Consider the following 14,851-nt stretch of genomic DNA (forward strand, 5'->3'; position numbering starts at 1 on the left):
ACAAGTAATGGTGCTGGTGCGTGACAAGTAAACCAAAATTTTCTGAGTGTTATCGCCCTCGTAGTAAACGCTGTAATTAAAGCACACGAATACATTATTACGTATATTAAGGCAATGAAACGAGTGAATTGCACTGCACTCTCTTAATCAAATGTTTTATTAAGGTAGTCAATGGCGCCTTACCATTCAGGTACACACATAACTGTTCATCGCCGCGGCGCGCAGACGGAGTCAATGAAAGAGTTTCTTACCGCCAAAAAGCAATACAGAAGGCGTGCATAAAAAGGGCTTTGTACAAGCTTCGTCCTTAGTTCACGCCGACTTGGCTTGTCAGATGTGGGCTGCCGCTACGAGCCTACGCATGCATTTTCGACTAGTAAACGTAAAGATAGAATGATAGGTCACACATCGTCGCTTTGTCGCCTCTGCACGCTGCGCAGGTTTCATTCCCAGGGCACAAGTTGTTGCTAGCTCAGCGTAAGGAGCCCTCCGCTTCGTCAATGTGATGCGAGGGTATCAGTATTCCCAGGCGGCGCAGCACCTCCATGGCCCAACTGCGGCAGTCGTTTGTTCCGTCGTAGTATAGGCCGCCGACGTCAGACATCTCGGTCAGAAGGTTTTGGGTGCGCTCGTGTGGGATTTCGTAACTGCCCAGATGCCTCTGCAAAAGGAACAGTCGTGCTTTCAATAACTGTTCTTCAGTATGGACATCCTTTAAGAGACTTTGTTTGCAAACATACCCAATAATTCTGGTCAAGAACAATTTTTAACGCGAAAGATGTTATGAGCGCAAATATTTCTTACATTTTAAGATTTCACAACAACAATCCATATATCTGAATATCTGCCGTCAACAGGCTGGATTTTTTTATCGTTTTTGCGATCGTCAAAACGGTACCCCATTGATTTTCTGAGGCAGTCTTCACTGCTCCATGCGAGCGATTGAAAAAGTTTAAAAGGAACATTTTGCTACACATCGAAATAACGGACCATTACCGTCAATTCCATGAACTCTTCCACGGCATAAGCAGCCTAGCCAAAGGAAACAAATTGATAATAGTGGAAGACTTCAACGCCAGAGACACAAGATGGGACTACGGCAGAGCAAACAAAAAAGGCAAGAATATAAAAGAAGCGGCGGAAGCCACGGGGTGTCAATTGATAACGGACCCATGTACCCCCACTAGGACCGGGAACAGCGTGTGCAGGGACACCTGTTCAGACCTAACGTACGTCAAAAGAACGGAGCAAACGTCGTGAGAAAACCTTAATGAAAACCTAGGCATGCGACCACTATATTATCAGCACGCAGATTACAGCCAGCAGATCCAGGCGGAGAACCGGCACCGCCAAAATTACGGAATGGAATGCGTTCAGACAGGCATGTAAAGAAAGCCTAACAGAGGGTATAGGCTCGATTAAGGCATGGGGGAACATGCTCAAAGGCTAACAACGCAGCTACACCAGGGAGATGGACAGGACAGAGCAGACACGCGAGGTGGACCCAAACTCCTTAGGCTATCTGAAGCATGCAAGGGGCTCACCAAACGGTGGAAAAAGCAAAGATACAATAGGAAGCTAAAACTTAAAATTGCGGAAGTAACAAAGAGGGCAGAGGAGTACGCGGAACAACTAGCGAGAACGAATTGGCAGCAATTCAGCAACTCGCTATGCGGCACTTTAAGTACAGCCAGAACGTGGCACATACTCAGAGCCCTTCTTGATCCAACTAAAACCAAAAACGAAAACAATAAGACGATCCACAGGCTAGTCCATCAATTTCCAGGACCAGATTCGGAATTAATAGAGAAAGTTATGCAGAAATGCTTCGGCAACACCGACCCAGCAGAGCACACCAAGCACTACCGAGGACAGGAAAACCAAGAATTAGATAAACCCATAAGTAGGGAGGAAGTCTACGCAGCAATTAGAAGCACAACAAGAAATAGAGCCGCAAGGGCGAACAAAGTTACAAACGCCCTCATCCGTAACCTAAGCGACGGAATGATTGAAGAGCTAGCCGAATACTTTAATACATTATGGGAATCAGAGACGGTTGCAAAATAGTGGAAGCACGTGGAAATAGCAATGATTCCCGAACCAGGTAAACCACTGCAGGCAGAAAACTTCAGGCCGATATCTTTAACCTCGTGCCTAGGGAAATTATACGAAATAATTATAACCAGATGGGTGCAAGATTACATGGAGGAAAACGAGCTATACCCCCAGAACATGTTTGGCTTTAGGGCAAAACAGTCCACGTAATAAGTCCTGCTGCAGAACAAGGACGAAATATTAACCAACGTACCCAGAAGTGGTGAAAGCATGATCATGGCCCTGGACATAAAGGGAGCTTTTGATAACGTTACCCACGAAGCCATACGAACGGGCCTGAACGATTTGAACTGCGGGAAAAGAATCTACGGATACGTAAGAGCTTTCCTCACAAATAGAACGGCTACAATAGGCTTCGGGGAAATCAGGCCCAAGAGCTTTCAAACACCCAATAAGGGAACGCCGCAATGGTCAGTGATTTCACCCATACTCTTTAACAAAGCAATGGTTGAGCTGGCTAGACAGCTAGAAACCGTACAAGGCATAAGGCATACAATGTACGCGGACGACATCACTGTGTGGGCCACGGAGGGCTCACTCAGCGAAAAGGAAGCGAAACTGCAGGCTGCCGCAACGTGCGTAGAAAAATATGTTAGAGACTGCGGCTTGGCTTGCTCGACAGAAAAGTCAGAACTACTACGGGTCTGGCGAGGTAAACTCAACCGATCAGTACCAGAAACTGAAGAACCAAAACTAACTGTTTATCTAGAAGGGCAACCCATACCGGAAAGAGCAACCATCAGAATATTAGGGATGTGGATTCAATCCAACCAAAGGAGCACGCAGGCGCTCAGACTAATACAGAATTCGGCGACACAGGTCGCCCGCATGATAACCAGGGTCTCGAGGAAAACACACGGCATGAGGGAGAGCGGCACGCTTCAGCTCTTAAAAGAGTCCGGTGGTTAGCCAAATTTCGTACAGCCTACCGTACTACAACTGCAACAAAGCAGAAATAAAGCTAGCGGGCACAATACTTAGGAGAGTATACAAAACAGCGCTACAGCTACCGCAATCAACCTCGACGGAGAAGCTAATGGCTCTAGGTCCGCATAACATTTTTTTATTTATTTTTTATTTATCAATACTGCAATCCCCTCTGGGGATTTTAGTAGGGTGGGATACAATAAATACATAATGAAAACAATAACACAGACAAAGCATATAATACAAATTAGATCCATGGAGCGTATAAACAGTTAAAGACAACACATTTCTAAACAATACGTGAAATAAATGCCGATAGTGATGATTTTGAAATTTGATCATTGGTTAGTAGATTCCATTCAGTTACTGTTCGGGGAAAGAAAGAATACTTAAAACAGTTATTATGGGTGCTAAAGGCGGTTATTGTGCGACTGTGTCTCTGCCTTGTAGAATACCCAGATGAAAAACTAATTATTCCCGTGAGGTCGGTTTTATAATGACCGTTAATAAGTTGAAAGAGGAATTTTAGTCGTGATACACGGTTTCTTGGCGTTAATGGTGGCAGGTTTGCTTTCATTATTAGTTCGGTTACTGATGTACGTCTAAAGCTATTATATATGAAGCGAACTGCTTTTCTTTGCACCATTTCCATCTTGGTGATGTTAGTCTTGGTGAAAGGGTCCCAAATTACACATGCATAGTCTAGTATCGGCAGAATTACACTTTTGTATGCGAGCAGACGGACGGAAGGGGTGGAAAGTCTCAAAGCCCTCCTCAAGAAGAATAATTTGCGGTTAGCATTAGCTACTACATATTCAAGGTGCTTAGTCCAAGTGAAATCATTAGTGATCCAGAGTCCTAAGGGAGGCCCTAAGGAGGAGCTAAGGGAGGCCCAACTCGTAGCTCAGCTCCAGAGGCTAAAAAAGACCAAAAAAGGGACAGAGCTGCTCAAAAGGTGCTGATACGAGGGTGCACTGTCAGAGTTAAAAAGATCAAAACGAATACCCGATGAACAGCGGGAAACAATTAGCGTAGCACCAATTCCCAAAAATATGGAACCGAACCTGCACAAAGGGCGACGGGAGGCTAGGGCAAAGTATGTGCAACATAACCTAGACAACAAATAAAACATTACATACACGGATGCGGCTGCATACGGTAGAACTATTCAACACATCAGATATAGGGCGGTTGGAACGAAAATTAATCATGAGCTCAAAGAAATAGCCAGCGCAACTATCAGGGATGGCACGATTGAGGAGGCCGAAGAGGCTGCCATAGCCCTAGCGGCGGCAGAGGGCTACCGTGCTCAAAGGTCCCTAATAATTCTAAAAGACTCGCAAACAGCATGCAGATGCTACATGAATGGCAAAATAGGGGGGGGGGGGCAGCGTTCCACGTTCTAAAGGCAACCAAATTGCCGCCGATAGAAATACAACTGCAAAACATAATAATGTGGGTACCGGGACACACAGGCATCGCGGGGAATGCCGAGGCGGATAGGAGAACTCGAGAAGTTACAAACCGAACCTCCAACCAAACCAGCCTCGAGCAGCCTGAAGCGGAACCAGTGCGCTTAGGATACTCAGAAATTCTGAATTTCTATAAAGGGGTCAGGATTACATATCCCCCACCTCACAAAAACTCCACCAGCAGGAAACGGTTTATTGGAGACAGCTACAAATGGGAACATTCCCGAATCTTAACATGCTATGTAAGATCCATCCATGGCTATATAGCAGCAAATGCCCGTGGTGCGAGGACAAATCCACGTTAATTCATACAACGTGGTGTGAAAAGAGAACAAATGCGGCTGAAATAAACAGAATCCCGAGTGCGGAGCAGTGGGAGAGGATGTTTTCCAGCGAGGATCCGGCGCTCCAGGCAGGACTGGTCCTGAAAGCCTACCTGGCGGCAAGACTCAGTGGGGCCCTGGACTAGGGGCTCCAACTCTGCCACAAGAGCCACAGACCACATCAAAATATGTGAAGAGTGCCTCTACACCGAGACCCACCCATATAATTCTATCAATAAAGTTGTTACGACCACCACCTACCGTCAATACATCCACAAAAGTACTTAATAATTTTCCAATACTCAAAGCGTTTGTCCGTGAATGTTGGATATGAGTCCACGAAATTTCAGCAGAACAGAAAGTGCGGCCAGATGGTCTGAACTGGCCCCGAGGAAAAAATGCGAGGACAGGGACTCAGGAAACTAATGACGCAGACACTCATTATCAGCTCAGTGGGCGTAGACAGACTGATGATGGTGATGATGCGAGCATGACCCAATGGATGGATGGATAAGGCTGAACGCTTTAAATCAGGCGGTGGCTCAAGCCACCTAGCCATGACTCATGAAATTTTACTCTTGTCCGAACATTCAGCAACTAGCGCCATCTCTTGGCCGCCAGTAAAGAACACAGCTTAAATGAATGGTTTTTCTTTTTTGGTTTTTAAGGGGGTTTAACGTCCCAAAGCGACTCCGGCTATGAGGGACGCTGTAGTGAAGGACTCCAGAAATTTCGACCACCTGGGGTTCTTTAACGAGCACTGACATCGCACAGCACACGGGCCTCTAGAATTTCGCCTCCATCGAAATTCGACCGCTGAGGCCGGGATCGAACCCGCGTCTTTCGGGCCAACAGCCGAGCGCCAATACCACTCAGCCACCGCGGCGGCGTTAAATGAATGGGGACATTATATATGAGGGGGTTGTGGCTCAGCAGAACTTAGGCCGCTTTGCAGCCGCCAACAAAGGTTCAGGCCAAGCGTTCGGGCTGCGAGCGATCTTCACCCCACTGAATCGTTGTCTTTCACACACACAGTTCACCGCAGTGAGCGTGCGTGGCTGCTACGCTACTTATTCCGGGTGTCCCAGCTAACTTGAGCCAAGTGTTAAAAAATCGATTGTTAGAACCAGGCGATTGAAACCAGTTGCATATTTGTGACAGCCATCTTGCGCACCACAGGCAATTTTTTAGTTTCGTAAAAAATTAATAATTCAATCAGGTTTTGATAATTTCCTTTTTATTGACTTTAGACAACAAATGTCATTTGAAGAGTTGTCAAGCACCTTCAGAAACCCCGATCCCAACATTTACGATAAGGAAATCATCACGTGCGTCCCTTTTTTTCCAAGCTCCAAAGAAAGCCCGCGAAATGCAAAATAAATCACGTGACTACCGCACTTGTGCGCCACGATCGTGCTGCTCTCAAGCTTGGTTTGAGCAAACGAAATCGCCTGCAGCCTTGACAGGTGGTTTATTTTGTATTTCGTGGGCTTTCTTTGGAGCTGGGAAAAGAGACGCAGGTGAGGATTTCCTTGTGGTAAATGATAAAATGCGGGGTTCCTGAAGGTGCTCGACAACTATTCAAATGCAGTTTGTTTTGTAAAGTCAATATTTATTATTTTAAATATTTAAACTTGATTAAACTATTAATTAACTGCGGAACAAAATATTACATGTGGTGCGAAAGATGGCTGTCACCGATATGCAACTGGCTTTACTCGCCTACCTATAAAAATTTATTTTTAACCCTTGGCTCAAGTTAGCTGCGACACCAGGTATAATTTTTGGAAATATAGTGAGTCCCTAGAAGTTCTGTGCAAACATAGCGATTACTACGGCCGACTCTTCCTTCTGGTGCAAAAAATGCTTCTCGCGCTCACATCAACTAATTCTGACGGGCATGAATATCAGTGGAATGTATCGAATTTCGACCTTCCCGAGGTCAATTTTTAGTTACTGTGAGTTTTCAGCGGTAAGCAACACGCATCGCGGTAACGCGTTGCCTAGCGAGAGGAAAAAGCATTCTTTAGGTGCACCCATAGTCGGAGTTTCTAAATATTACCTAGAGAGAAAGCTGGCGCCACCGTCTATAAGAGCTCCTTAAAGAAGCCTTCATCTACTCGGGAATGCTGGGAAGGCGAGGTTTCGAGTTTGGCTTTGCTTGTTTTAGGCAGACGAAAGCGTGGATTGTACCTCGAATTGGGTGGTTGGGCCGCCATGCTATCCTTTGTGCGCAGATTAATTTTTTATCACTTCTTCAATAGGTTTAACATGAATGAAAGTTCGATGTTAGGCTGGTATGCAAACTTTCGCTGCATTTCTTTGATGGCTGCCTCGATGAGAGGTGTATTTTTATGGCTGTATCTACGTTGTACGCCAACAATAGCCAAGTCAAGTACGGAACTTCGTCATCCGGACATTCCTATTCCGGGATGAACTATAGCGCCGCCAGCTTTCCCTCTAGCTATATTCAGGAACTATGCCCGGGAATATTGTCACAAAAACATGCTCCTCTAATCGTACAAAATGAGGCATTGCGTTAGCCGCGGCCGAAAAGGCTAAGGGCAGCAGTTGTAAGACGCGCATTTCAACAGTTGTACTTCCACCTGGCCACTGCAGGTAGCCTATATGGCGAATAATACCGGAGATAACATACGTCTATCGCCTATGCGCTCTAACGGTGAGTTCTTACAAGTTTCGACAAGACTACGCCGGAACAAAATCTATACCTGCAGGACTCGGTACACACTTCAAACGCTGTAGACGCTTTCAAAAGCTTTTTTTTTTTTGCAGGTTATTCAAGGAGGAAAAAATTGCCTATGCACAAACGCACCGGCTCAGTTACTAGTTGAAATTAAAGCTTTGTGGAAAAGCTGACGCTGCCCGCAAACTTCAAATCTAAGTATTTTCTTACCTTCTCGCTTTCATCCTGGAGGAATTTAGCCCTGCTGGAATAGGTCATGAAGGCCGACAATTGACCGCTTGCATCTCTGCTCGCTTGAAACACGGTAACGTCGTCTCCGCGACGAGCGAAGGCCACCATCCAATGTCGGTACTTTTCGTCGGCGCACAAAATGTGGCGAGATGAAGCCGACGAACACGCCGTGCCACAAAGCCAGGCAACCGAAGCGAGCCAAAAACCACCTCGCGGAATGGTCTTGCTGCACAGGTACACGTCGCAAGACGGCGAGAATGCCATCTCGTCAAAGTCGTCCAAGGACAGTTTCTTCTTCATGGTGAAGAGTTTGCACTTACACTGTCCTCGACTATCACGTGTGATGAGTGCTTTTCTTGCGTTGAGTAGGATAATCCGCTCAACTAAGACTTGCCGAATTTATGGATTTAGTGCTGAATGGTGTGAAAGAAACTGCGATCCCTGCTCTGTGTTCGTTCTGCTCAACGGAGGCGCTGTAAGAACCGCGAGTTCCCGAACCACACCAGCTTTGGATAAGCTCGGAATCAATCTTGCAAGTAGACAGTTTTGCCTCTGTGCGATGTGGGCGTTACCTACCACACGCCGCTTACGTTATCACAAGATAAACTAAGTAGTGTTGTACACGATAAGATGTGGACCGCCTCTACTCAACTGCTTCTGCGCAGAGTTGCTTCAGACACTTTCTGGAGTTGCGCAACACTTTTATAGCACTTTTATGTTCGTTTGCAACAATGTTCACTTGGGCTCCCTGATACTTGCTTTGCCAGGCGACATCGAGTTAAATCCTGGTCCTACCTCGTATGCGCCATTCCTTGAGTGTATAGATAAGAAACCTGCGCTGAAGTTTGCAGAGTCGATTGCAGCGCCGTAGCACAGCCAAGCGAGAGGAACAAGCAGTTTTCGGTACACTCATAGTGCTTTTCCAGGCCACCTTCTTACACTTATTGGCGGGAGCATCCGCGCTATTTCGGAGCCACACGTGGCGTGCGTCAGCTATCTGGGCTACGTCGAGAGAAGCTAAGCAAATATGTTACCAGCGAAACGTGGGTTTCTAATCGTTTAGAATGGGCTGTAGAATGTGTAAGCGGCCCAAGCGGCTGACGGCAGCAGTTCTTAATCGCCGAATGGAACAACCGCAGTGCTACTTGGGCAGCGCGGGTTCCTCCTTATGCTGAATTTTAGAGCGTAGCTCTTTAGCGCCCGTTCGTGGGTTGTGCCGCATTGCCGTCGTCGGTGTAAGCGAGCCAAACCATAAATAAATAAATGAAAATAAACTTTGCCGCGACTGGAATTCGAACCCGCGGCGCCGCAACAAATCAGTATCGCTAGCAACTGGACGACTGCAACACACTCTCCCGCTGTGCACGCGCATTGTCGTCTTCAACTAATATTGCTATAGGACTAATACACAAATTCTCGTGCGCTGTGCATTGCGCATTGTTGTTTTTATAAATTATTGCTATTATCGTATGGCGGTGGTTTAGCTCTGGTTAAACCTGGAGTGACGCTACAGCTGCAGCTTGCCGGGTGGAGCTTGGTAAGTTGGATTTCAAAGCCAGCCTTTTGCTCGGCGTTCATGCTTCACATTGTCCCACTTGATACGGCGCATGGGCACAGCTGTTGCAGCTCGATTTCGGCGGCGCGGCAGCAGCTGCTCCGCTCGAGCAGTGGCATGGTTGGTCAAGGCACGGCCGGTCTCGAGAGGGGCGCGCGCGCTCTTTCATACGGCCTTCGCATTCGCCGCGGAACCAATGCGAGTTTTTCTCCTATAGTTACGCCGCCCGCCGCCGCTAGAGGCGCGACGACCCTACCTCTGACTCCACGCCTGCATGTGCGGCGGCGGGTGGTTTTTGCCTCGTTTCGCTCTGTAGCCCGCTGATTCATGGTGAGCGCAGCACCGAAATCAAAGAAACACAAAATGCAGTTAAGCTGCTTATATTCAGCACCGTCGCTTGTTCACAGATTCTTCGTCACAAAATTTGCTCGATGAAAGCATTTAAAATGAGGAATCACTCTCACATTTCTCAGAACTATGTGGAGAATTTGAGGTTTTAAATCCAGAAGAAAATACTCTGATCACTTCCTCGCGTATGCCTCATGGTCCGTGATTAGATGACAAGTTAATGCTAAGGGGAAAATAATGAAATCTTGGAGAACGAAAGTGTCGCGCTCGTCCCATAAAAGTGTACTATATCGAGGAAAATATTCTCTACGCGCGTGAGCCGTAAATCCGATAGCGCTACACTAATAGCGCCGTAGCTGGTGGCTTCAGACGATACTTGCAAAGTAGAAAGTCAGACTCATGTACACCAACGTTGAACTGTCAAATAAACTGATTGCTGGAAGATGTTTATAGTACTTATTTACGCCGATATCATTTTTCGCACGTCCTGAGTGCACTTATTTTCACCCTCATATACATCACAACTTCCTTGAACGAGAGGCCTGTATCGATAGCTCAGAAGAATGCTAGTTACTAATGTGCGAGCAAGCGTAAAGAAGAATTGTAATGCATTCTTCCGTGCTCGAAGCCAACGCCACGCGGCCTTTCCGCTTTTGTTTTAAAACGAGAGGCTACCAGACTTCCCTGGAATGACTGTAGCCGCGCACAAGTCTCTCTTCCAGTTCAAAATTGTCGTAAGCGGATTAGGCGTCTAATGTTTAAAGATCCTTGTCACGTTTAAATTTTGTTTCATTGCGGCGCCGCCTGCTTGAGGACACGAGTTAGCCCAATAAACAATTTTCGACTTGGACGCAAGCTTCTTTGTCGTCATTCTGGCCTGACTAACGTTACCAACAGATGCAACCAGTACAAGCTGCGTATGCTGCCACAGGTATTGACGCGTGCTGAGTATTGCAATTTCACAAATTATGTATGTCCAATGAGTGACTCCAGCTACCATAAAGAGCGCCATTTTTTGTTGTCCACGTATATTTAACCTGCGGCGTGTCCTGAAGCTGCCTAAAGATATTTGGTTTAAATATCTTTGCAAAAGATCTCAGATTATACAGTTGAATGTCCAGTGCCCTTTATTTTCTTAAATTCGGGGACTTTTATTAGGACGTAAGCATCGCAAATGTTGATTTTCAGTTCCTTACATTGTAAGCTAAGCCAGCTGGTATAACGCGCATTGCTGTGAGTTTTAGTGGAGCTCCATTAGGTTGCTGAAAACTTCTTTTTGGGGTGCTACTCTGTTTCCTCAATAACATGAGGAAAGTTCGTGCCCTCGGGAGTTTATCGAAATCGATGACGAGGCTACAGATATGCAGGAGAATAATGGAAACCTTTTATAGTCATCGCCTCTCAGATAAGTCTGTTCGCTCGTAAAGGCTGATTTTATTAACAGAACGCAGTTCCGAACTAATTTTGCTTTGCTGGCAGTTTGTTCATGCTTGCAGTTACTGTCAACAAGTGACTTAATTTTTGCGTCAAACTTCAAAATGCTGTTCCACTAGGAAATATTGGACGTCGCGTGCGTGAAGTGTGCTCTGCTCCTTCGGGCAGGGTTGGGTTCCGTCTATACCAGTTACTTTCGCGAAAGACATGATGCGTTTTTCTGGGGAGCACCGTGAATTCTTGCTAATGCCGCTGTTGTGCAAAATTAAAGCAGCTGCGCTTGAAATTTTACGAGCTGTATTTACGCTGCAGAATCTCCTTGCTCTTTGAAACTTGCCACCGGAACGGTGGGGCAGTGGCGACCCCACCGAGGTGCGGCGGGAGGCGGAAACAGACCCCCTTGCGAAGGCCGTAAGAGAAGAGCTCCCCTCGAGACCGGCCGTGGTAAAGGTTACTTCCCGCCGTCCCCCACTTTGCTGCAAACATGAGAACCGCCCGATAGACAGGTCTACAAACCGCTGCGTTGCGTGGTGAGACACAGTGCTCTGGTCACCAGTCATTTGTGATGGTATTTTTTACTCGCAACTGTACGCCATGGAAAATGGATGAAAACGCAGAGTAGGATATGACCGCTTATTCATGTACGATAAGCACTGTGTACAATGCTGATAAGGTTTCGTGACAGAGCGCGAGACATAGCGATTACATCTGTTCCAATGCTTGCCTTCCTCCCCTCACCCAATCTAGCCTCCGATACGGTCGCATGTATGCCAAAAAATGGCTGTCGCTTTAGCAAACGTTCGAAGCAATGCTCCGAAGAAAGAGCCAGTGGTAGCATTTGATGATGATGATAACGGCACTGATATCGCTATCGTGAGATAAACAGCTCTTGAAGACGAGGACAGTGAAGAAAAATCGACGCGCCCAACTGCGCTGTTGTGTGTGTCGATTTTCCTTCACAGTCCTAGTCTGCACAGGCTGTTTACCCTATGATTTATTTATTTATTTAATTTATTTTTATACTGCGGAGTCCCTTGACTCCAAGCAGGGGTGAACACAGATACAAGTAAAAAATAAACAAGATACAGACGATCGTCACGCGAAAGCGAACAGATGATGTGAAAAAAAAACGAGGATTTCACATACAAAAGGCTCTGAAATTATCAACAAACATTCAGGCTGTTCACTACACACTTCGGCAATTCATTCCACTCAGTAATCGGTTTGACAAAATATGATTGTTTAACTGTATTAGAAATTCTTGTAGCATTTTTTCATTGTTATAATGCGTACCTGCCCGCGAAACAGGAGCAATATAATCATGAGTGTTTATTTTAATCACATTATTATATATAAAGCACATAAATTTCAACCTATCTTCCGTGCGCCTTGTCTGTAGAGATTGTAGGCCAATAGAATTGATCATAGCTGTTACACTGTTCGCTTGTATTCATGACTGAAGAAAAACGAACGCCGACCAAAAGGTTGTTTAAAACGAAGACGTTTCGGCTTCCCTACGGAAGCCTTGATCACTCGTGATCAACCTTTTGGCCGGCGTTCCTTTTTCTTCAGTCATGAATCTTCTACCCGACCAGACGAGATTTCGACAGACTTTAGATTTCTGTTCGTTTGTATCAGTTGCAAATGAAACGTTCTGCGACCCTTTGCACTCTCTAATTTGGAAATATTCTTTGCTGTAAATGGGTCCCATGAACAACAGGCATATTCCAGACGAGGCTGCACCAAAGCCTTATACGCTGTCAGTTTCACGCATTTTGTGGCCTTTGGCAGTTTAATCCTCAAACACCATATAGTCTTTTGAGCTTTCCCTCAAGTAATATCGATGTGGGCATCCCAGTTTAGGCGATTAGTTATGTGAACTCCAAGGTATTTTACAGACGAGGATTCTGGAAGTGGTACGCCCGCTATACAGTATGGATGAGTCAGGACAGTTTTCTTTTTACAAATTCTAAGTACCAAACATTTACTAATGTTAAGAAACATACCCGATTGGTTGAAAAAGTTTGAGATCTTCTGCAGGTTACTGTTCGGCTTAATTTGTTCCGCTGTGGAGTTAACTAAGCAGTATAAAACGCAGTCATCAGCAAACAGTTTATTTGAAGAACAGACCACCGCGTGATTGCAACATTAGCGAAAAATGTCGCGTCCAAGCAGCTAGCTGTCGGTTGATGGTGGCCCCATGCTTAACCAGAACGAAACAAATACAAGTAAAATGAAAAAAATGAAACAAGTGCTAGCGCCATCTGCGCTTGTTGAAGGGAATAACCGCAAGAGGGGGCTAGTTTTCAAGGCACTATCATAAAAGCCGGGCTGCGCGGTTATCGCTCCTGTGATTTAAACTGTCCACAGCTGCAACGTCAGCGCCAACTAACTATGCGGCTTCACATTTGGTAACGTGCTTCCTCACGCTTGGGAATGGTAGTGATTAGTAGAATGGTCGCTGACTTCCGAAAATGCAGCACCAAAATCTTTCAGCGAAAGGCTCTTTCTTAATGGCACTGGAAGCGCGGCGAATTAGTAAAGATTGTAACTGGTAACACAGCCCAAAAAACTGCGGACCAGAATAAAGAAAGGCATAGGACAATCGCTGACTAGCGTTTATAGAACGTTTATAGAAACCTAATGTTTACAGGAGAGATTCACAGGGACGAATGGGACTCATACAGGAGTGAAAAACAAAAAAAAACAACCTGGGGCGCTTAAGTCTGCTTACGTGCTATGAATGCGAAAGGATTGTGCACTACTTACTGTTCGTTAGCGCGTTTGTGGTATCTGTGCGTTTGCGTAACTTAGTTCGCATTGACCAGCAAACCGCACGCAGTTTGGAACTCCGTGGCTTAGTGGCCATATATACTAAATAGGTCGTTGTCTACTTAGCATTCATAGATAGCGGCGAGTCCTCATACCACTAAGAGCGTAGTGGGGCAGCGGTTAAGCGATACGCCACTGCACTGGCAGGTGGCTGTTGCTGTGAGAGCAACTCGTATGGACTGTATGACCCAAGTCGCTTTTCCCGAACAACTTCTCGCGTAGGTGGCGCGAAGATCCTCCGAACTTACCCGAGCTTCATGCCATTGGCTGCAGCTTGCGCGGCGGCGCTCCTCCGAATTTCCCCGAGTTGCTACTTGGGTTGCTACCCTAGCTTACCCGAGCCTCCTTCCATTGTCTATAGCTTGTGAATAATAATAATAATAATAATAATAATAATAATAATAATAATAATAATAATTGGTTTTTGGGAAAAGAAATTGGCCCAGTATCTGTCTCATATATCGTTGGACACCTGAACCGCACCGTAAGGGAAGGGACAAAGGAGGGAGTGAAAGAAGAAAGGAAGAAAGAGGTGCCGTAGTGGAGGGCTTCGCAATAATTTCGACCACCTGGGGATCTTTAACGTGCACTGACATCGCGCAGCACTCTTGCGCCTTAGCTTTTTTCTTCCATAAAAACGCAGCCGCCGCGGTCGGGTTCGATTCCGGGAACTCCGAATCTGTAGCCGAGCTCTGTAACCACTGAGCCACCGCGGCGGGTCGTCTAGGGCTGAAAAAATTGAAACTTGGTTTGAGGAAAGAAAACGACACAGTAACTGTCTCACTTACCTTGGTGGACACACGAACCGCGCCGTAAGGGAAGGGATAATCAAGAAGGGAGTGAAAAAAGCTTACCCGAGCCTCCTTCCATCTACTATAGCTTGTGCGGCGCTCCTCCGAATTTACCCGAG

At 46.1% G+C, this 14,851-nt stretch overlaps 1 protein-coding gene across 1 annotated transcript; it reads right to left on the reverse strand.

Annotated features, from left to right (window-relative positions):
* Window positions 1-225: 225 nt before the first annotated feature.
* LOC144119207 (uncharacterized) lies at window positions 226-8,211 on the reverse strand. The gene is made up of 2 exons (XM_077651886.1): window positions 7,752-8,211; window positions 226-661 (listed from the first exon to the last, which is right to left on the reverse strand). The coding sequence occupies exons 1-2, from the start codon at window positions 8,070-8,072 to the stop codon at window positions 473-475; spliced, it is 510 nt and encodes a 169-aa protein (XP_077508012.1). The 5' UTR covers window positions 8,073-8,211; the 3' UTR covers window positions 226-472.
* Window positions 8,212-14,851: the final 6,640 nt, after the last annotated feature.

The sequence above is a fragment of the Amblyomma americanum genome, chromosome 2 (genome assembly GCF_052857255.1).
Source record: "Amblyomma americanum isolate KBUSLIRL-KWMA chromosome 2, ASM5285725v1, whole genome shotgun sequence".
Taxonomy (NCBI): domain Eukaryota; kingdom Metazoa; phylum Arthropoda; class Arachnida; order Ixodida; family Ixodidae; genus Amblyomma; species Amblyomma americanum.